The 21522-nt window shown below is 36.2% G+C and overlaps 3 protein-coding genes and 1 long non-coding RNA gene across 5 annotated transcripts; 3 read left to right on the forward strand and 1 right to left on the reverse strand.

The window, feature by feature from the left end:
* Positions 1-36: 36 nt before the first annotated feature.
* On the reverse strand, positions 37-7200 carry LOC117627479 (methyl-CpG-binding domain-containing protein 13-like). The gene is made up of 8 exons (XM_034359596.1): positions 6845-7200; positions 5710-5853; positions 5529-5630; positions 4463-4633; positions 3842-3937; positions 3472-3627; positions 2451-2514; positions 37-2307 (listed from the first exon to the last, which is right to left on the reverse strand). Exons 1-8 carry the CDS (start codon positions 6926-6928, stop codon positions 326-328), a joined length of 2799 nt encoding a protein of 932 aa, XP_034215487.1. The 5' UTR covers positions 6929-7200; the 3' UTR covers positions 37-325.
* Positions 7201-8173: 973 nt separating this feature from the next.
* Positions 8174-10838, forward strand: LOC117629201 (transcription initiation factor IIE subunit beta-like). 2 transcript variants are annotated; one of them, XM_034361712.1, is made up of 5 exons: positions 8174-8300; positions 9094-9333; positions 9830-9961; positions 10093-10209; positions 10291-10838. In XM_034361712.1, the coding sequence occupies exons 2-5, from the start codon at positions 9094-9096 to the stop codon at positions 10624-10626; spliced, it is 825 nt and encodes a 274-aa protein (XP_034217603.1). In that variant the 5' UTR covers positions 8174-8300; the 3' UTR covers positions 10627-10838. The 2 variants fall into 2 exon arrangements, with proteins under 2 accessions (XP_034217603.1, XP_034217604.1); XM_034361713.1 differs by having other exon boundaries at positions 8176-8290.
* Positions 10839-12997: 2159 nt separating this feature from the next.
* On the forward strand, positions 12998-14618 carry LOC117628989 (F-box protein At2g17036-like). The gene is made up of 2 exons (XM_034361524.1): positions 12998-13246; positions 13474-14618. The coding sequence occupies exons 1-2, from the start codon at positions 13165-13167 to the stop codon at positions 14616-14618; spliced, it is 1227 nt and encodes a 408-aa protein (XP_034217415.1). The 5' UTR covers positions 12998-13164.
* Positions 14619-16363: 1745 nt separating this feature from the next.
* LOC117628045 lies at positions 16364-18768 on the forward strand. The gene is made up of 4 exons (XR_004585889.1): positions 16364-16501; positions 16638-16774; positions 16869-16970; positions 18696-18768. It is a non-coding gene; the product is annotated as an uncharacterized LOC117628045 (long non-coding RNA).
* Positions 18769-21522: the final 2754 nt, after the last annotated feature.

Consider the following 21522-nt stretch of genomic DNA (forward strand, 5'->3'; position numbering starts at 1 on the left):
GATAAGCACAAAATGGGGTGCCTAAATCCATTTAAATGATCAGAAACTCAACTGAAAATTTTCATTAACAGCACTATGATGCATTTTATCTGTCGGTAAGAACTACAGCAGTTTTGACTTGCAAGACTCCCTTGAGAGTTTAAATATTTCTCTTGGCTAGTCAATACATACGGGAAAAAGGTAAAGGTAAATATCCACTTACAAAATAAATGTTATATTCAGATGGAATTCTTTGCTACAACACAGGAGACATGCAGCTACAAGGTTTCAAAATGTATAACTTGCTGAAACCTGTGTACCATTACAGATAGGAATTACCTTTCTTCTAGGACTTTACCTTTCCACGATAATCCTTACTGTCTCCTAAGCAAGGCTTCTGCGAATCAACCCCGCCGCAATTCGACAAGCTCACGTTCCCTGCAGGTAGGAATGGAGAATTCATCGATAACTGTTGGCCTGAACTGGCCCCACTGCAATTTGACAAGCTCACATTTCCTGCAGGCAGGAATGAAGGATTCATGGATAACTGATGGCTTGAAGCAACCCCGTTGCAATTTGACATGCTCACATTCCCTGAAGGCAGGAATGAAGGATTCATGGATAACTGTTGGCTTGAAGCAACCCCGTTGCAATTTGACATGCTCACATTTCCTGAAGGCAGGAATGAAGGATTCATGGATAACTGTTGGCTTGAAGCAACCCCATTGCAATTTGACATGCCCACATTTCCTGAAGGCAGGAACGAAGAATTCATTGGTAATTGTTGGCCTGAAATAGATTGTTCTGGTGCGTCAAACTGAGGTAATATATCACTTTGAAAAAAGCTGGGTGAGCCAAAATCTGGTAGTGCCAAGCTATCTCTGTGGTTGTGAGAGGTTTCAATTTTTTCTTGGAAGTAACCCTGAAACAAATCATCCTCTATTGGTATTGCACCTGTAAGAGTCTTGAATGCAAAATCTAGGCATGGGTCAGACCAAGAATCCATGAAAGGGAAAGAGAATTGTGCCTCTGGATTCTCAATAGCTGCCTTCTCAGTTTCAAAGTTCTGTGGTTTCACTTGAGGAATAGCTTGGTCTTCAAGAAAATTCTCGCTCTTGTTTGATGACTGCTCTGGTATTGAAGTGTCTATAGTAGTAGTACAAGGATAATTTGCAAATTTCGTCTCTGGCCCACCTTCAGGCAGCTGAGATGCTTCATCTGCTGAATTGACAGCTTGGATGGCTTTACTTTTACTGGACCTTCCAGTTGCATTTCGAAGAGCTCGTTCACTGGACATAGAACTGGGCAGCAGCTCAGGTTCAACCCCAGCAAGCCGTTTTGAAGATCGATGAGGCAACTTAATTTCTTTATTTTTCTTGGATTTGTTAAACCTTGTATTTCTGCTGCAGCTCTTTTCCATCTCACTTTCAAGTGAGTTCTCTTTCTGCAGCACATCAGCTGCAGGTTTCAGAATAGGCTCATTATCCACAGTATCAGCTATTGGCAATTCCCCCGTAAGCGTTTTGAATGCAAATTCTAGGCATGGGTCTGAGCCGAACAGAAGGGAGAACTCTGGTTCTGGCTTCTCAGAATCCATTCTCTCACTTTCCAGCTTTTGTTGTTGCTCTTTAGGAACCATTTGGTCATCAAGTGGCATCCTGCCCTTATTCAATGCCTCCTCATGTGATGTAGATTTTATGTCAGTTGAAGTATGATGTGCAACCACTACTTCTGATTCAGCCCCAACCTGCTGATGTGCATCTGAAGCCAAAACTGCATCTTGACTGCCATCACTTTTACTACACTTTCTTACAACTTGATGAGCTTGTTCACTGGAAACCAAGTTAGCTACCTGCTCTGGTCCAAGCCCAGCAAGTCGTTTTGAAGACCGACGAGGCAAGTTAAGCTTTTCCTTGCTTTTTGATTTCCTCGAGCCTGTTTGGGTTATTCTGACATTGCCTTTTTCCATCACAATCTTAAGTGAATTATTCTCATTCAGGGTGTCAGCAGCAGGAGTCAAAACAGGCTCATTTCCAGCCAAAATTATTTTCCCTGGATCTGTCACAGAATGTTCAACTTTGAGCAATGACCTTTTGCCTTCATGTATGTCAGCAACTTCAGGTTTTGGCTGTGATGACCTGATTGGAGGACAATCTTCCATAGTTCTGGGACATTCTTCAACTATATCCTCTGGTAAATGCTTCTCCTGGACAACATCAGCTGTCAAAGCAACAGCAACTCCACTTTCAGTGGGTACCCTCTTGTCTTGCAAGTTGGAGCTTTCAGTTTCTGGTAGTTCTAAGCAGCTAATTTCAGAACTACCTTTATCTGCAGTGGAAGTTCAACAATGGGAACAATGCAGTTAGATAGATACCAGGGGATTTCATTTCCCTTTATAACTTGGACCAAATCTAATATACGTTCTCAAGTTAGAGAATCATTCATCATGATGTCATCTATTGACCTCTCACCTTCATAATGCTGTTGCCTGGTGACAGGGTGCTTAAATTTTTGCCTTTTGGTTGCAGATGATGGCTAAAATAACAGCAAACGAAGAATGATCAAAATAACGAATTCATCCTTTAAATACCAAGTTCACATATATAATAAAAAACGGATAAAATCATAAAAATTGGCTGCTAAGAAGCCTACCATCCATCCGGTCATAGTTATAAACTTATAATGGGGTATCAGTTTTGACTTGAAGTTCCTTGGTTTTATATTTGTATTCATTAAAGATAAATTACTGAATACCTTTTAACCCTTTTAGAGATGAGAAACAGAAGAGAAAAAAAAAGGGTGAAAGGTAATCCATCAGCTTTATTTACAGATGGGGAAATTCTACCATTTGTAAAATGGGGAGTACTAAAAACATCGAAGAATGTTTACAGAAAAAACATTGAAGAATGCAAGCCAAAGCACAAACTATGTTCTGAGAAAAATCAAGAAAAACAATAACATTGAAAATGGAAACCCCACAATGCAAGAAAGTTGTCACTGCTACATAAGTGCAAGAGTTGTAATTCTTTCTGGGACTGACAGATGCAATTTGTTCACGAATTCAGCACCACTATGCTATGCAACTAAAAAGTATCAGAGCAATACACAGAACACATTAGTTAGCCCAAATTTCACCAAGTCCTCTCTGCTTTAGTTTGGAACATATTTCAGTCAAGTTTTCAAAGTGTTTCAAAATAGAGTGAAATAAAGAATATCACTTCAAACTTCATTATGTTTTTTCCCATGCTAATTATACACCACAGCTTATGTGGCATGGTCAATTGTCATTCAAGTAACCATGGGTTAAAATACTAAATTTTTTAAGGGATACGCCAATACTTATTCTGAATTTCTACATGGTACGATTTCCAAACTGAGATCATCAAGAAAACCATTAAAGAAAAATTGTTGGTAATTGTACTAAAAAACAATCATATACAAACCCAAGAGAGCATTGATGATGAAAAATAAGAAGTAGGAACTTGCACTTACTGTAATTTCGTGGCTTTCATCATTAATCAATGTCAGCTCATTGGTGCACTTATTCTTGGGTTTAAAAGCATGTCTGCTTATCTCTCCAGTCTCTAAATAATGCATAACAGCATTTTTGGAGCGGAATACATATCCACTGACTGGATCTGTGTAATACTGTAAAAAGGTGGGAGCCACTAAAAATCAACATAAAATCTTTAAGTACAGAACTTATTGGAATAAAAGACAATTAGTTGGAATTATTCCTAAAGCAGGGCTGTTTATGAAGGCACGCATACACGTGCATGCGTGGGGAGAGATAGAGAGAGCCCGGGGTTGGGAGCAGAACTGACATAAACTGGAATAAGTATCGAAGAAATTGATTTTATACCGGGTCTCTTCTAAGTCGATTTGCAACCCTTTTAACTTTGATCTCTTTTGTCCACCCTGATGGTAAATCCTCCACATTATGCTTCTCAACATCAACCTAAATTATGCATCAACAATTAGCATCAGGCCTGATTAAACAACTGTAATAACATGAAATCCCTAAACAGAAAATGCAATCATTCTGCAGCTTCAGTATGTCATGCAATAAAAACTTGTAGTGGTTCCATGAAGCTCACTTGCTATGCTTTGTTTTCTATGAGGGAGTTTAAAAAACCAATTTTCATCTTAAAGTTCCTACCCTTTAAAGAAATGAAACATGATTCTAGGAAAAAGGTCGAAAATGGTAAACTTTGACCCTTTAGAACATTACATCACAAAAGGTGCTAAGTGTTCTCTACTAGATTGTAGTTAGATTATGATTTCTTCTGGATTCAAGATTTCAGTTCATGAATCGCATAGTTTCTCTAAATGAGAAAATATTTTAAAGCATGAATCGCATAGTAAAACATTTTGATGCACCTACGGCTGAAGATTTTGTTTCGAAGCATTTTTAGTATCCTTGTCCCCATCCAAACAATTAACAAAAAGGAATTAAAGCACGAGAATATCAAAGGGAACAAACTTTGTTTGCACTTTGCAAGGGCGAGACAGTCTTCTTTTTTATCATGCATCTCTTGTGGTTTACAGTTTTGAGATTTCTGGACTTGCAGCTCTTGCGCTTTACAGTTTTGAGATACCGAAACACCTCTGGCTTGGAATAGAAACTACATTCTGTTGAGGGATCAATGTAACACTGCAATCGGAATACAATTATATAAGAAATAAAGAGAAATATGTATTGCTGGAGTCAACACATACTGAGAAAGATCTCTGAAAGTTTCTTCACAATCCATTATCAAATCAACAGTAAAGTTAAAGGAGTAATTCTGTAACATCAGACAGACCCGTTCATTTCCTTCTTGATATGAAAGACAAAAAAGTAGATACAGTTATAGTTGAAGAAAGAAGATATTACAGTTTATTGATGGAATAATTATGCCAGACATGGCAAAGAAACAAACAATTGCTAGAATTCTATCGTACTAAAATCTTGGCTAAGGATTTAATGAACTGTTCCCACTAAAGACAAGAGTCGCACCATACCCGACCAAGTTCAGTAATAAATCTTAGATGAAAAATCAATTTCAAAAAGGTTAAACACCTAGAATCCTTTCAAAACCACTTAAACTTATTTCTAACCTATGCCATGAAAGGGAATAAATCACTACTTGGTTAAAGTAAGAGTTTATCATCTTATATCAAATATAATGTTACCCATATATTGATTAAAGAAACTATAGCATTGTTATACGGCCAACCATGCCAGCATACTCTATGGGAAAATTTAGGACGGTACATATTTGATATATATTTTCCAATTAAATTGCAATGAGTAATTAATACAGTCATAAATATTGAGCGATGACATATCACAGATGCATATCAAGGTGCCAGGCCAACCATGCATTTCGGAATACAAGCTAAATGTCAATTATTAAGAACCAAGGAGTTCCTTGTAAAATTAAAAAGGAGGCAACCACTAGTGATGACTTTATACCAAAAGGGAAAAAAAAGGTGACGAGTATAAATTCAAAAGATGACAACAGAAATATACCAAAACTATTATTCAAAAAGCACACAAAAGATACCTTATATTCTTTTCCAACATGCACACCAGTCTTTCGCGTTCTCACCTCCACTTTCCAACCCTTGGGTAACCATTCAGGATATTCCGTTGTGTTCCCTACAAGCTGTCGATAACAAACAAGACCCAATAAATAGAAGAATCTAGAAAATGGTTTCGACAAAGCCCAAAAATAAAAGACTCACTTGAGAAGGAATTTTTTCTGAGTGGTGTTGGTTGTGCAGAGTAGTTGGCTGAGGATTTCCACCTTTGGTGCTTGCCATTTTGATATGGCACATAACATCATCCTTAGAAAAGAAGTTTTTCCCAGTTTCCAAATTGGTATAAAACTGCAAATGCGAACGTGATTATGAGCTTAGTGATAGAACCATGACAGGATATTTTGATTCTAAACTTTCTGTATTAGTTCACTAATATATTTCCTGTTTTAATACACATCGACAGTAATTATTTATTCTGTTTCCAAGTTGACATACTTTTCTAACTGTATTGCTCAATTAGGTCACTGGAAAGGAAAAGGAAAATGTTAAAAATTGTTCCTCGAACATAGTAATAAGATTTCCATTTTGGTTCAGATTCCAACATTTCTCTCAGAACAGTCATTTTGCACCTGCTTCCAGTTCAAGAATTATGTCACACATCAACAGAGGAAATCATAAAAGTGAGTTTAGTGAGTCACAACTCATGCTTGCATCTAAACCAACTCTATACTGTCATTTATGTGCAACAATATCAGTCAACAACACCTCATGCACCACCTACTGTCTAAATCTTATTATTAAACTTATGCAGAGAGAAAGACATACAGATTCCAAAATCACTAATACAACAAAAGCTTCCTTTACGAACTAGATTATTGTCGTGAAGCCAGTAAACTCCTAAAACAGAGCATTTTAAGTCAATTTCACTTATTCCAAAACAGAAACCTTCTGAAACTCCTCAAAATGCAAAATTTATTAACTACAAACCAATGCAATCATGCAACAACACCAGCATGCAACCCCTTTTCATCAACCAGGCCCACATTTCACACACACACAGAAACACTCACATATCACCAGCATCATCAAGGGCAAGTGAATCTAACATGCAACTAGAATATAAGACTTGCATGAAGCTAATCAGAGCACAATGGGCCAAATTAACACAACCAAAACCACAAGCACTCCCATCATGGTGGCTCAGTCAGCAGTCAGTTACTCAACAACAACCACAAGCTAACACAACTGAACCAATTGAAAAACTAAATAACCCAAAACCAAGATTGAGTGCTAGTAAACGAAACCCTAGGCAGAAGCACGAAAGAGAAGAAAATGTTACCTCAATTTTGCGACCGGTCTTCTGCACTCTAAATTGGACTGCCCAGCCGGCGGGTAGCCAGTCCGGCGAGCTCTTGGCGACCATTTGGCTGGAATATGAAGCTTCCGGTGAGGAATCGCCGGAATCTTAGAGGTGTTCGGCGATCAAAATTTGTACCTTTGAGGCTCTCTGTGTTGTGTTTGGTTTGTCTTGCCTTGCTTTCTCTCTCTAACAAGTAGACGGACGTGAAAGTTTAATGAGAAGTAATACATATATTAGTGCTTGTGGATTGGACCGGAGTCAATCTGGGCACACGTGTTCGTGAACCATAAATCTCTCGCTTTCTCTCGCTCCAGTCTTTGGGTTGGTCCAAGCTTAGCTTGCTAGATTAGGACGATACATTCGATTTTCCAAAATACAATACTGTTTGTCCAAGACGAGCCATCGCTTTTATGACTCGTACACTTTTAGTAGCGGTAATAAAACCCAAAAAATAAAAAAAAAATAAAAAACATCCACGGGTTGGTTTTGGATTTGCAGTCTTGGATGATGTGGTGCTCTCTGTGTTCGACTTTTGGGGTGCTGCAAAAAGGCTAGAGAAAGGTTCGAGTCCCACTCACTCCACAAAAATGTCATAGTTGTTAATGAAGTTTGATTGGTTGGATTTTCACCCCAAAAAAAAAAAAAAAAAAAAAAAAAGAAGTTTGATTGGTTGGATGACTGCGGGATGAATTGTAATTTGTAACATTAGCCGATACCTGCCTTAGTTTAATCGTTGCACGAGTTGTGGAGACTGTTCGTGTGATGAAGGTTTGCCTTGTGTTTCTTAGGTGTACACAACTTCGAAGTTGCTGGAGGGTGCAAAGTAGGAGGGGAGAATTTATCCTCTATAGCAAAAATAGAAACCCTCCCATAAAGGGGGTAAACATTAGTTATAAAAAGATAAGAGGATTGTAACTCAAGTAATTAAGAGTAGTTATTATTAGACAGAAGATTTTGTGTTCGATTCCTTTCTAACTTATATCATTTATAGAAAAAAAAAAAAAAAAAAATTAGGTATGATATTTAATATAAAACTATATGGTAACGGTATGTGTGTGTACAGAAGAAACATATACTTTTAAGCTTGTTATTTTCTGGATAAGAGTTCATTAATTAAATTAGTTTATTATTCAGACAAATTAGATTGAATTTCGAACACCCATATTTGGGCTAGTAAAGTTGTAAATGCATGCTAGGCCCATTATTAAATCTTAACCCAGTTCAGTGGGCCCACTATATTTTATTTTTTTTTCTTTTTCCGGTGCCTTATTGTTTTACTATTTAAACAAAGTGGTGGGTTATTGCAGGGGCTTTTATTCTCTCACGCCCAACAAACAACGAACGAACAACCGCTACTCTCTCAGCCTCTGATCGTCGATCTTCGACTCTCTCTCTCTTATCGCAGCCAAGAGCAACGCCATCGCGGTAAACGAGAGTATGAAATTTCCATTTGTTTAATTTCTCATGAATCACGTACTGGGAATTGTGCATAATCCAAGAAATTTCAATTGGATTAGGTCTGCGTATGTTCATGGACACGGGAGAATTTTCTGACAAACTAGGTGTAGAATTGTAGCAACTTTTTATCTACTTGGAGCTTAATCGCCCTCTAGATTTGAGCGCGGGGATGAAAGATTGGAAGTTTCTGATAAAAGCATGTTTACTAGCTTAAACTGATTAAATAAAGAGTTCCCAATTTGAAATCTTGTAGGAACTTGATTTTGCAGCAGTTGTTTATTTGTTTTTCCATATTGGTTGATAGATATGATGAATTCTAAGTAGACTTTGTGATGCGGACATCCATGACAAACCTTTTAAGGTTTATCAACGAAGGGGGAACGATCAACCAATCCAACATTATCGTTATGGTTGGGTTGGAATTTTAGTTTTCCAGATTTCACTAGTATTTATTTTCCAAGTTTCAGTAGGATTTCTAGTTCCCTAATTTATCTAGGTTAGAATTTCTGTTTTAGCAAGCGATTTTTATCCTATTGTCTCTAGGTTTTGGTTTGCCATAAATACCCCTCCCATGTAATCCTTTATGCAAAGTTGAGTTATTGATTAAAGTTTAGAGATTGGAGAGTTCTGGGCCAAGGTCTGGTGTGAAGCCACATGAGTGATTCCAGACCTATTTTATTGTTCTATTTTCTGTTTTCCTTTGTTTCACTTCGTCTAATCTACATAAAGCTATAATTCACCCATATCCTACATCACATTGTTAATTGCAGATGTCACTAAAAGAAAGCTTAGAAAGATTTAAGAAGCAGCAAGAGAAGTGCCAGACAACCCTTTCCAGCATTGCCTCTACCAAGGCTGCGGCAGCTCCGAGACCCGCTCCTGCAGCAGCTAGGGCTCCTCCTCCAGCTGTCAAATTTTCAAATGATACAGAGAGACTCCAACACATTAATAGCATCCGGAAAGGCCCTGTTGGAGCTCAGATCAAGCGTGTTATAGACCTGCTGTTGGAGGTTCAAACTAAACCCACATTTCCCATTCTTTCCTTAATGTAAATGATTATTATATTGTTTTATCAGTCACAATGGTTCATAATAAAGTGGTGTGTGCACTTTAAAGCCTGAAAGGAAATGACTTTGAGGTTCCCATAGTTGTAAACTTGTGTTTGTTTTGTGTTGGAGATATACACAGCAAGGAAAATTGTAGATGTATTTTTATATACAGATGCAATTTGTGTTCATATTTTTATAATGATGTTGAACTCTTAGGTGAATATATACTATCCCACTTTAATAGTTTGGAACCAGTTTTGTGGTTGAAGATTTTAGATTCGTGACGGGTTCAATTGGAGTAATCAGAAAGGGGCTAAAATTGGTAGCAAATCTGGAATTGAGTTGGAGTAGTTTTGTGCTCTCCTTTTAACATCTTTTACTCTTCCCTCCCTTCCCCTACTAATTTTGCTAGGACCATCTAGTGACTATGAATCTCTGTGTTTACATATTTTTGCAGACAAGGCAAGCCTTTACGCCAGAGCAAATTAATGAAGCATGTTATGTTGATGCGAATGCTAACAAAGCTGTCTTTGACAGTCTGAGGAATAACCCAAAAGTTTATTATGATGGGAGGCGCTTCTCTTATAAGGTAACTTTGGATTGTATCTATCTGCATGCTACAGTAGACAAGCATGTGTTTTATCAATTGAAGTATTGATAGCTTTTTTGTTTATCACATCCATGAAGGATGTATTTTTACTTGTATTTTTTTATATGTAGTCCAAGCATAATGTCACGGATAAAAACCAGCTTCGTTCTTTAATACGGAAATATCCAGAGGGCATAGCTGTCATTGATCTCAAGGATGCATACCCGAATGTGATGGATGATTTGCAGGTAAAAGATTATTAACTGAATAAATTTCTGAATTACTATGTCTCTTACAATAAAATATTAATAAGGAAAATTATTTTTTAGGCTTTGAAAGCTGCAGGTGACATCTGGCTGCTTTCAAACTTTGATTCACAAGAGGACATAGCATATCCAAATGACCCCAGGTTGCCTGCGATGAATGTTGATGATGAGCTAAAGGTGCTCTTTAGGTCGATTGAATTACCTCGTGATATGATTGACATTGAGAAAGAACTCCAAAAGAATGGGATGAAGCCGGCAACGGATACTGCAAAGAGGAGGGCCTTGGCTCAGAGTCAAGGCATTCCTAACAAAGCCAAACCCAAGAAGAAGAAGCACGAGATTAGCAAGAGGACAAAGCTTACAAACGCCCATCTTCCAGAGCTATTTTCCAGACCCTAAAAAGTTAGGTGAAGCTGTTATGTGAAAGGTCTGCAAGATGTTATGGATGTAAGCAGATTGTACAAAACATATTGGAAGACGTATAAGATAGCCCGAAAATGTACTTGAAATATCCCCTATGTTTTTCGCTCCAAAATGCCAGTTTGAGGATTGAATTTGTTCTTATCAAATGCTATGATTTAGGAACCTGAAATTTCTACTCCTACGTTTCAGTTAGTTTATACATTTCAGCATTCAATTTCATGCAAGCCACACAACCAAAAGACTGGAATGTTTTATTATTTTGTTGAGATATGATATATGATGACATTCAATAGAAAAATGTCCATTAGACAAGCTTCCTAAACAAACTCAGCCATCTTCATCAGCTTCCACTAATCAAAGCTGAAGAGCTGACGAGCTATATCTTGTAACAAAAATTAAAGTTGGAAGTTTTATGGCACATTACTAGTTTGGTCTAGCTGCCCTTAATCTCCACTAAAAAAGAAGGTGGAAGTTTTAAGAGGCATCGGCCATACCTTAACTCAACACATTTTTATTTCTATTTAATTTATATTCTTTATGATTCTTTTTTTCTATTTTTATGATTGTTAAGTCCAATATCACACTGAACTTATGTTAGGAAAATGTGAATTCGTATTTACACAAGAGGGTATTTTGGTAAATGTGGATAGCTAAGCGCCAATTTAAAACCCACAAATTAAAAGTCTGGTTTTTTTCCTTGTCCACCCATTTTATATATAAAATAAAATAAAATAAAAGGTGCACACAGGCACAGCAAACAGAAAGGAGTTTCGCTTAGGCATTTCAACTTGAAGACGCAATTTATGCTTTTACTAAGCTTTCTTTTGATTATGAAGAGTTGGAAATACCACAATTGAAGACGCAAATTATGCGATTAATGTCCTTATCAAGGAACATTATTAAATTGAGTGACGACTTGAATTTGCAATCTATTGCGTACTAGCCAGACACAATCAAAATGACTGTTGTAGAATACGTTATTCACAATCGGAGAAGTACGTAAATCACATTATACTAGAGTTGCTAATTGTCCTTAATTTTTGGACAGCTAAAGTTACAATTGATGATCCTTCTAGTCCTGAATTTCTGGAGCTCAGAAAATGTCTAAGGTTGCTTTGTTCATCAGAAAAAAAAGAAAAGAAAAGACCTTTATAGACGTACGTATTCAGGCCTAACACAAGCTATCTGCCGCAACAAAAGGAAATAGTCTACAAAAGCAAGCTTTATTTACAGCATGTCCACATTTATAGTTCAGACATTATTACACTCACAAAATGCAACCATGCAATGGTGCCCCTTACATTATGCAGGACTCTCTCTGACAAAAAAGAAACATCTTGAGCCGTGAGGTCAAGGATTGACTTGTCGAGATGTTTATGTTCAACAATGAGCCTGGAGATTCGGAGTCCTCTTTAAGGAGGCAGGCAGATATATTCAGCACTTCTAGAAGTTCCATTTTGTCCAAAATAAAAACCAAAGCTTCATTGTGCACCATTATGCTCTGAAGACTTAAAAGACCTTAAGTTTTGATGTATAGGCAGGCGGCATGGCCTTTGCAAAATATATGTCAAAAGGGAAACTAACTTTAAGCTCAGATAAGTTCTTGCAATGAGTACCAGTAACCTTCTTGAATTCAGCGCAAAAATAAAGACAAGGAACAGCCAATGACACAAGCTCTTTCCAATTAATTCTTGATATCTTGTTCAAATCCAGCCACTGCTATGACATTCCCGGGTGGAAGAACAAGTTGTTTGAGGTTAGGACGTCTGCAAGAAAATTCGCCAGCAGAAGTCAGTGCCTTGACTGTCAATGGAGTATAGCAAACTCATCAAATCTGCCAAGAACCGAAAAGCAACCGGATCACCAATGGGCACATACACATTTAACTAATCAAAGACTAAAATTTTAACATGTCCACAAATGTAATCTAAGAAAACCAACAAAAGCACAATAATTATGCATAGCTCTTTCCACTAAGAATTGTCTCCTCCAGTTCCCTATCCTCCCCTCCTCCATTTCCAGCAGCATTTTTCTTACTATGCTCGTACCTTATCGACTCAACCTGCTGCGCAAAATCACTCTCCTCATCTAATGAATTAGGGGCACCCTCTTAATAATCTTCACATCATACTTCCCCAATGAAGCACTACTCCCTAATTTTCTCATATTTTTTTCTCCGCCAGAAAAACTACTCCCAGGGTGGGCTGAAAAATGACGTGGCAGTAGACAATGTCCACATATCAAACAGAATTATTGAACATTAAATTAGACCTTGGACAAAAAAAGGCAAGGAAAAAAACATTAGACTTATTCTCATTAAATGCGACAGAATATTTATTAGAGTAAACGGGTAATCTGTTTCCTAATTCTAATTGGAGACTACGCATCCGTTATCTATATAAGGAGAGAAAACCTTCAATCTTCAGTCTTCAATCTTCAATCTTGAGTCTTCTTCTACGTTTTCTCACCAAAATTAAATACAAATAAAAACTTTTTCTTATAGTCTTGAAAGCTATGGATTCATGGGAAAAAAACAAAAAGAGAAAAGCTATGGATTCGTCGGGAAACCCCAAAAAGAAAACAGCTATGGATTCAGGTATGTCTTTTCCAAGAAATTATTCTTGTTTTTCTATTACTTATATATCTTTCTTTTAATCTAAAATTTTGCTGTAATGATATTCCAATTTTTTCTATTTTGGAGGCGTTTTAGCTATGGCTCAGTCTGGTTTTACCCGTTTGTCTTTTCAAATTGGGAATAATTGAGTTTGTTGAACTTTCTGTTCTTCATCTGTCTAATTCAATTTTTCCCGTTTGTCTTTTCAGATTGGGAAAATTTGCCTAAGGACCTATTAGATCTAGTTTTAGAGAGATTAGAATCAATTTCAGACTATTTGGCATTTAGTGTTGTTTGTAAGACATGGAATGGTGTAGCAAAGAATAGTCGGAGCCAAAGTCGACACACAGCTCCAATGCTCTTAATTTCTAGTGACAAAGAAGATACATGGAACTTATATAACGTCATGAATAATAAGGTTCTTGATTTACAATTAAGACTTCCGAGTAAGCGATTATGTGGGTCTTCAAAAGGATGGCTAATAACTCTGGATGAGAACTTCGTTGTGACCTTAATGAATCCATTCTCTATGGTTGAAGGATGTAAAGAGAAAGAAAATTCAATCATTCGCCTTCCTCCACTAGCGCGTAAGTACGACTTTAGAGAACCCGATTATCATGTGTATAAGGCTACAATTTCAGCAGACCCAATTTTAAATGCACATGATTTTATTGTTACGGTCATATACGGATTTTTTTCTAATTTCGCTGTTATCAGACCTGGTAAAGACACAGAGTGGTCGTATATTCCGAATTATTACGAATTCCGACGATTTCATGAAGTTGTTCACCTTGGAGATAAATTTTATGCTCTATATAATGATGATAGAATTTTAAGTTTTGATGCTCGGGATACAATTGAACTTTCTGAAATTATAAGTGAATTGGAAGTAAAGTGGGGAAGCTTGACACCTATGGAAGGGTTTGGTTCACAAAGCCGCGCTAACAAGACATATATTGTGGATTCCAATGAGAAAGGGTTTTTGATCGTGAAAAGGTATAAAATTTGGGAAGGTAATTGGCCAGATGAGAAGGCTGTCACATTTAAATTTGAAATTTTCGAACTAAATTTTGATAAGCATGAGTTGATTGAGAAAGAAACCTTGGATGATGCTGCCCTTTTTTTGGGTGATAATTCTTCCATGTTTGTTTTGGCTTCAAAATTGCCAGGATGTCAGCCCAACTGCATATACTTCACCTCAGATTATCAACGTTCGTCTTGGGTACTTGAAGATTTTGGCGTGTATAACATCAAAACTCAAAGCATTTCAAAGCCTTACACGACAACTGCTATGACCCTGTTGGCGAGGACTAAGCAACCAGAAATTTGGGTTATGCCAACTTGTCGACAGTGAAAAGCTCCTTTTGTGGCTTCTTGTTTTTATTGTTAATTTGTGACTTGAATGTCTTTTTGGTTTTTGTTTTCTGTTTCAAACTATTTTCTTTCGTTGAAGCTCCTTCTTGTGCTCTTGTATTTGACGTAGTGTGCTCTTAAGTATTTGCCATATATTTTGTACAATGAACACTTTTGCCATGGCTGAAGGTGGATATATACTCATTTTATATAATTATTTTTTTTCCATATCATACATTTTTTAGACCACAATTTCATATTCGAATTAATGTACAAGTCAAAAGTATGGTAATATGCGTTAAGTATTTAGGTTTTCTCATCATATATCCTCCTTAATGCAAGTATATCCTCCTCAACTTGTCGATCGGAACTTCATGTTGTAAATTAAATATGATATGATGAAATATTAAACAATATGATTGGGTTTTAAATTTGTGTGCTTGTAGCTATATATGCGAGATTAATAAGTAGATCTCCAAACAAAAATTAAAATCGGAAGTTTTAAGGCACATTACTGTTTGGTCTAGCCCTCAATCTCCACTAAAAAAGAGGTTAAACGTTTATAATTCCTGGATATTGACAGTATTGGGTGTCGAAGAGGTGACCATGAGGGGCGAGGGGGCTAGCTTACCACTATGGTAAACTAAACTTATTTTAAGAAAATGTGAATTCATATTACACAAGAGGGTATTTTGGTAAATGTGAATAACTAAGCGGCAATTTTAAAGTTCGGTTTTTACCCTTGTCCACACATTTTGTACTGGAGGAGATCGTCCTCCTTATTCTTGATTGATATAAAATCACACTCAGAGTCAGAGAGATCCACATATAGTAAAGCAAGCTCATTCAATCTCAGTGCTCCGTACTCAGAAACCCTCACCGCCGTTTACCAATCGTCTCCCGCCGTGCCCCTTTTAACGGTAATACGAATTTCATTCTTTGGATATATATTTCTTTTAATTCAGTGAATATTTTATGAGTGGTTGGGGAGGAAAATGAATCGGGGAGTGACAGTTTCGGCTGCGGAGGAGCAGAGCTCAAGCCTCAATGTGCATTGCTCTTCCAACTTTTTTCATTTTCTTTGACGAATAAATTTAAGAGGTAGACATAAATGTAATTTTACCCAATTTGGGGTTTTGCATTTTAACTTGTATAACTTTGAGATTGGCTTTACCATATCTGAAAGTTGCATTCTTTTGTATTTTCTCTTTGGGTTAATGCTGCATTTTTGTAACACTTTAGCTAACCATGTGATGTAGCCGAGGGGCGTTACTTGTTGCATTAGTTGTTATATTCAGTTGTTAATGTGGTCAGAAAATGTGATCCTTCTCATGTTATGAGGTGAATGGTAAGCACAAAGCAACATTTATAATTTTGTGTTTAAGTTCGTTTTATTAGTTGAATACTTATTGGATATGGTTCCCCAATCTGGCACGCGCAATATAACATTTCTCTAATTTCCATTTTACTCAGAAAGGTCGTTGATCACATATGCCTACTGAAAGCAAAGGAGGATTTATCTGACGAGGAAGAGAAGGAAATGCTGGATTTTCTTTATACAACCCAGTATCAAATGCGAGGCATTCTTGCAGTATCATTAGGTGAGCTTTACTTGTATAAATCAATTGTCAAAACAATGCTGTCTCAAACTTTCGAAACTCAAATACTTGTTTCAGTTTAATCGTTTTTCTGTTGTCTGATTTTAATTAAAACATGGCCTTATATGTTCGATCACATTTATAGGACGTATCTGCAATGAAAATATCGACAAGTATATACATGCTGTCTACATGCGTTTCCAAGAGAAAAGAAGACATTGGGAAGTTTTACGAGAACCCTTTCTACTTGCAAGTACTCAATGAGCATGTAGTGCCTTACTGCCATGTATGCCCTGACATGAAAACACCAACACTCTGTGCTTTAGGCTTCCATTTCTTTAGTTTCTGCTTTATCAACTTTCCTTTGAATAGTTTAGTATTTTTCTCAATTTATTGGTCTGACATTTAATGTACATAAACAGGGATTGACTAATGCGGATTACGAATCTGAAGTAGAAGATGTATCATACCTATATTCTGAAAAGGAGAGGTTGGAAGCAACATCCTTCCCAATATTTTATACCAGCTAGTATAGAGTTTGATTCTTGCCTAATTTGAGGTGCAGACACATTTTGGAATTATAGCTCTTAGATTTGTCTCCATTGCAGTCGGCCGACATTTCATTAATATTTGGAAATTTTACAAAATTGCAGATATGGAAGTCTAAGTTTGATAAAATCACTCGGAAAACACTTTCGCTTCATTTTTCAGTTGATCCAGTCGGCAGTGAGATTATGTAGCGAAACTTCTTTGAGGTTTGTTTCCCCTGTTTGTCTAAACCACGGAATCTATGAAGAGTACTAAATCTTATAATGTATGAATAGAGCAATCTATTTGGTTGGAAGCTCTGTCTATCTTGTCTAAACGGAAAAGTGTGCAATGTATTGGTGTGACTCAGAACCATCTACCGGGCACTCAATCCATCTTGAAAAATCCTCTGTTCAAAATTCAAGCAATCTAATCAGTCCAATCCTTAGAGATCATAAGAGGTAAAAGTGTTTACCATACAGTAGGATCTGTATATTTTATTTATAATATTTCTGGTATGATTTCAAATCATCACTTGCATTTAGAGGAAAATTCTTTGTGAGGGATCTATATCATTCTGATCACTCAAACTTCCACAAAGCTGGGTTGCTTGTAACACTAATCTTCTTTGTGCTTTCAGGATGAATAAAAGAAACTAATTTTATATACATTGCATTGGCATATGTACTTAAAAAATTTCTACCTTCCCATTTGTTTTCTTCTAACATGGAAGTTACATCAGAGAATCCTTCCAAATCTATTGTTTGACCTCATATGGAAAAACAAACACACACATAAATATGCAAACAGATTATGAATATTTTAAGTTTCAATTATTTTATACTCCAGAAGAGCCAAAACTGTGCCCCACCACCCAGGACAAAATCAATTAGATGGTGTTTGCATGTTGACTTGTTATATACAACATTACAGGTGCTTTATAAGTACACACATACTACTAGTTTGTGATGTAATTAAGTTAGTTGGTCATCTCTTGTACTTTGAAAACCTTTTCTGCAAGAACTTGCTTTGTAGGTTCTGACTTTTTTCTTTGAACTATAATATTTATTTAGTGATAAGAAAATGTCAAGATTATTCAGATCAGTATATTATCTATTTCTTCAACTAAGATATTCACCACATAATGCAGCCCCTCTTGAGAACATGTGTAATAAATTTTTTTACCATTCAATCAAAAACTGTTTACAGACTTGCACCTTGTTCATAGACTAGAGTTGCTCACATTCTTTCCCAACTGGATCTATGAGACTGAGTACAAAAAATAAATAAATAAATTTTGATTTACACTAGAAACTGATAAAAGTATTTGTGTGACTGAATAATACACTTGATTGCAAGAGGCCTGATCAGTTGTGAAGAGGGTTTGGTCCCTGTGGAACTTCTTGTAGAGAAACACGCCTTTGAGGGCGCCGATCTCATCTCTGCTGCTGGATCCCTCTGGAGCTTCTTTGGAGAAATGCCATGAACCTGGAATAGGATTCAGATTTATCTGTTTGCTTGGATTCTTCAACTGTCACTCTGTGGATGTGACGATAACTTGATATCTGACTGATCATGAAGATCACACATACGACTCTGAGATGCTAAATTCTCATGATTCTTAAGATGATAAATTTCAGTATTTCTTACAAAGAAAAAGGAGGCAAGTTAGGAAAACTGAGTATGTTCTCTCATTCCTCAAATGCAAGCAGGTATGAAGTCTTTGAATATGGGATGGCAACCTGTGGGAAAGATAGAGCCAAAACTCACAATTCATTCTACTGAAATGACATAAATCCCGATCGTCGTTGCGTATTTGCGAAAACATCCATTAAAATACCCAAATTGCCCAAACATAGAAAAATGATCTTGCATTTGTCATCTCATTCTGCAGTTTTATGCATGTAGCTGTTGTTTCCAACTATACTAATCGAAGATGGTTTGTGTTGCAGCTTTGCAGGTCATTGCAGAAAGCTCTGAGAGTGTGATTATATGCAAACAGATGCATGTTTTGGTACTTTTTCTGAACTTAATTGTCTCTTTTGGTACCCAATGAAGTGCTTATGTGAAAAACGGTTTGGGATTGCTATCTTTGATGCAAATATTGGACCAAAATGTCTCTCCACGTGAGGGGCACATGTTTAGTTACGGCTTTTTGCCTAATCTTTATGATTGTTAAGAGACCCTTATCATACTAAACTTATTTTTAAAAAATGTGAATTCCTATTTACACAAGAGGGTATTTTGGTAAATTTGGATAATTAAGCGCCAATTTAAACCCACTGTTTTAAAGTTCGTTTTTTTTAAGATAAAAAAAATTATAAGCAAAAATCACGAGAGCACCCAAGCCCAAAAAAGGTCAAAATAAAAGGGAAGTGAATAACTTAAAGGCAGCCCATGTTCCTAAAGGAGACTCACAAAAAGAGCTAAGCAAGTGGACGTCCTTAACTAGAAGTTTAATGCTTCAAAGTGCTTGGTTTCCGAGTGATACAGTCAATAATAATCTTGGAATCCCCTTCCACTAAAACTTTACGCCATCTCCAATATTCTTGGCACCAGCTAGTAAGACATGACTCAAAATCTCGAATAACAAATCATGTTGCTGCAAAATTGTTACGAACAGAACCACCAAGGATAACTTTAACATAAGCATGCAACTCTTATTAATTTGATCCACAAAATATTTTTCATTGTAGTTGTTCAAAATAATTAAAGCTCTTTTTAATTTCCTTTAGAAGTATTCTAAGCATAACTTGTACCATTGGCAACAAACTATCGAAAAATAATCTTCATCGAAATTCTATTAATCCTAGTAATTATCTCATCTTTTAAAAGCATGAAAATTTTTACTACACAATGGGAAAAACATGATTGAACCCATGAAATAGATTATCAAACACTCATCAATTAATTAAAAAGAAAACTACAAATCCCATTTGAACAAAAACTACAAATTCACATTAAAGCTTAAGTTTGGATCAAACTAATAAAAATTACACACTCATATTAAAAGCTTTCTCCCTAGCCTTAGCTAGGGAGTTAGTTTCCCATAAAATAAAACTAAAACAGAAATTTAGAACTAGAAGAATTGGAGAAAGGAGAGAGAGCTCAAGAGAAGATTGTGAGCTTGGTGTGTGTTTTGAAGCTTGAAGTCTTCTCTATTTATAGGGCAAAGAAGGAGAAACATCATGATGTATTCCAACACCATCATTCCTGTTTTAATGCAATACCTAACTCCCACTTCATCTTGCCTATGTTAGTGTGGTTGGAATCAATTCCATTGTTGAATTGTTTTCTCTTTTTCTTCTTTTCCTTGTGACTTTCATCCTCTTTTTAGATAATATGCATTGAATTTGAGCTTCTTTGGAGTGGATGACACCTTACAAGCATGTGAATTCAATTTCTTATTGTTTTCTTCTTTTCCTTTCTTCTTTTGGCATGGGTGAGGCACTTCATGCATTCTTTTGAATTATTTTCTTCTTGTGCTAGTTGCACTTCTTCCTTCATCATCATTGCTTTATGGATATGTTGAAGTTCTTTAATCGGCCACTAGCATATTATCTTTGGGTGGCACACTTCTTGGCATGCAAATTGAGTTGGTTTTCACAACACACAAGCCTACATAGGAAGTCATTGATCAAAGTTAATAAAATGACATTAAACCAATTTGACCAAGTAAAAATATAAATGCATAAGATTATTTAATTACTCATTATAATTGCTTTGAACGATAAATGTTAAGGGAAATAAACATGTATTATTATAATATTATCATTGAATTTGCAAAATGGTACTAAGATTAGTTCTTAGGTTAATAGCAGCGTTGTTTGAAAAATACACAGTGGATAATCACCAACCGTTAGAATAAAACAAAACTTAAAAATACACAGTGAAAAAAACAAAACTTAAAAACAAAGAATCAACACAAACAACAAACAACTGACTTCATAATATCGATCCCAGAGATAATCACCAACCATTAGATTACTTCCAAAAAATAAACAACAATAACTTAAGACTTTATCCAAGGATTAACCAAACTTTAATTGAACAACTTGGAGTGTAGTGTGTAAATAGCCAACATTAATACGACCCACGACTTAACCTTCACACAAGTTAAATAACCAAATAAGAACAAGCTTCAACGTCAAATCTCACCAAGGATGTTCACTCCAATAAAAGCACTCGAAATTTGAGTAGTTATTGTCACTCATAAATATGTGAGAGGAATCAAAGCAATAGGATGTACTCACATAATCAAAATGAAGGCACAAGATATGAATAAAAGATCTCATGGAAAGATATCGCATACTTAAAAATATTTAAACCATCCGACCATAGTCCTTCCACACCTATTCTCCACATGATGAACCACACTTTTCCTTGGATCAAATAGGACTTTTACTAAAGTTGTAATGGGACTTAGAGTGATGGGTGAAACAAGAAAAATGTATGAAAAACAACAAAGTCTAGAGAACCAGTAATAAAGCATCCCTTGATAATGAGAGATTGTTGAACTTTGTGTCATGCAAGAGTAGACTCGAAATTTTGAGCTTTTCTTTTTCTCTTCTTTACTTTTCTTGAATTTGCCAATTCTTTTGATGAGTTACCATACCCCCTAACTTATGGTTTTGACACACTTTGGATATTGCACTTTTTTTCTCTTTTGATTTTGTTTTTGTTTTTTTGTTTTACAATATTTTTCACATTTGTTTTCTTTTCTTCTGTAAACTCTTTGAAGTCCTTGCATTCTTGAGAATGTCTTTAAAATATAATGCT

Source organism: Prunus dulcis, chromosome 5, assembly GCF_902201215.1.
Source record: "Prunus dulcis chromosome 5, ALMONDv2, whole genome shotgun sequence".
In the NCBI taxonomy this organism is placed as follows: Eukaryota; Viridiplantae; Streptophyta; class Magnoliopsida; order Rosales; family Rosaceae; genus Prunus; species Prunus dulcis.

Bases quoted from the DNA above. Each gene is read 5' to 3' on its own strand.
- LOC117629201 (XM_034361712.1), top strand. From the start codon at position 9,094: ATGTCACTAAAAGAAAGCTTAGAAAGATTTAAGAAGCAGCAAGAGAAG. The intron at 9,962-10,092 runs GTAACTTTGGAT...TTTTATATGTAG, and splicing joins GGAGGCGCTTCTCTTATAAG to TCCAAGCATAATGTCACGGA. The intron at 10,210-10,290 runs GTAAAAGATTAT...ATTATTTTTTAG, and splicing joins ATGTGATGGATGATTTGCAG to GCTTTGAAAGCTGCAGGTGA.
- LOC117627479 (XM_034359596.1), bottom strand. From the start codon at position 6,928: ATGGTCGCCAAGAGCTCGCCGGACTGGCTACCCGCCGGCTGGGCAGTC. The intron at 5,631-5,709 runs GTGAGTCTTTTA...TGTTATCGACAG, and splicing joins CAGAAAAAATTCCTTCTCAA to CTTGTAGGGAACACAACGGA. The intron at 2,515-3,471 runs GTAAGTGCAAGT...CTGTTATTTTAG, and splicing joins ATGAAAGCCACGAAATTACA to CCATCATCTGCAACCAAAAG.
- LOC117628989 (XM_034361524.1), top strand. From the start codon at position 13,165: ATGGATTCATGGGAAAAAAACAAAAAGAGAAAAGCTATGGATTCGTCG. The intron at 13,247-13,473 runs GTATGTCTTTTC...TTGTCTTTTCAG, and splicing joins GAAAACAGCTATGGATTCAG to ATTGGGAAAATTTGCCTAAG.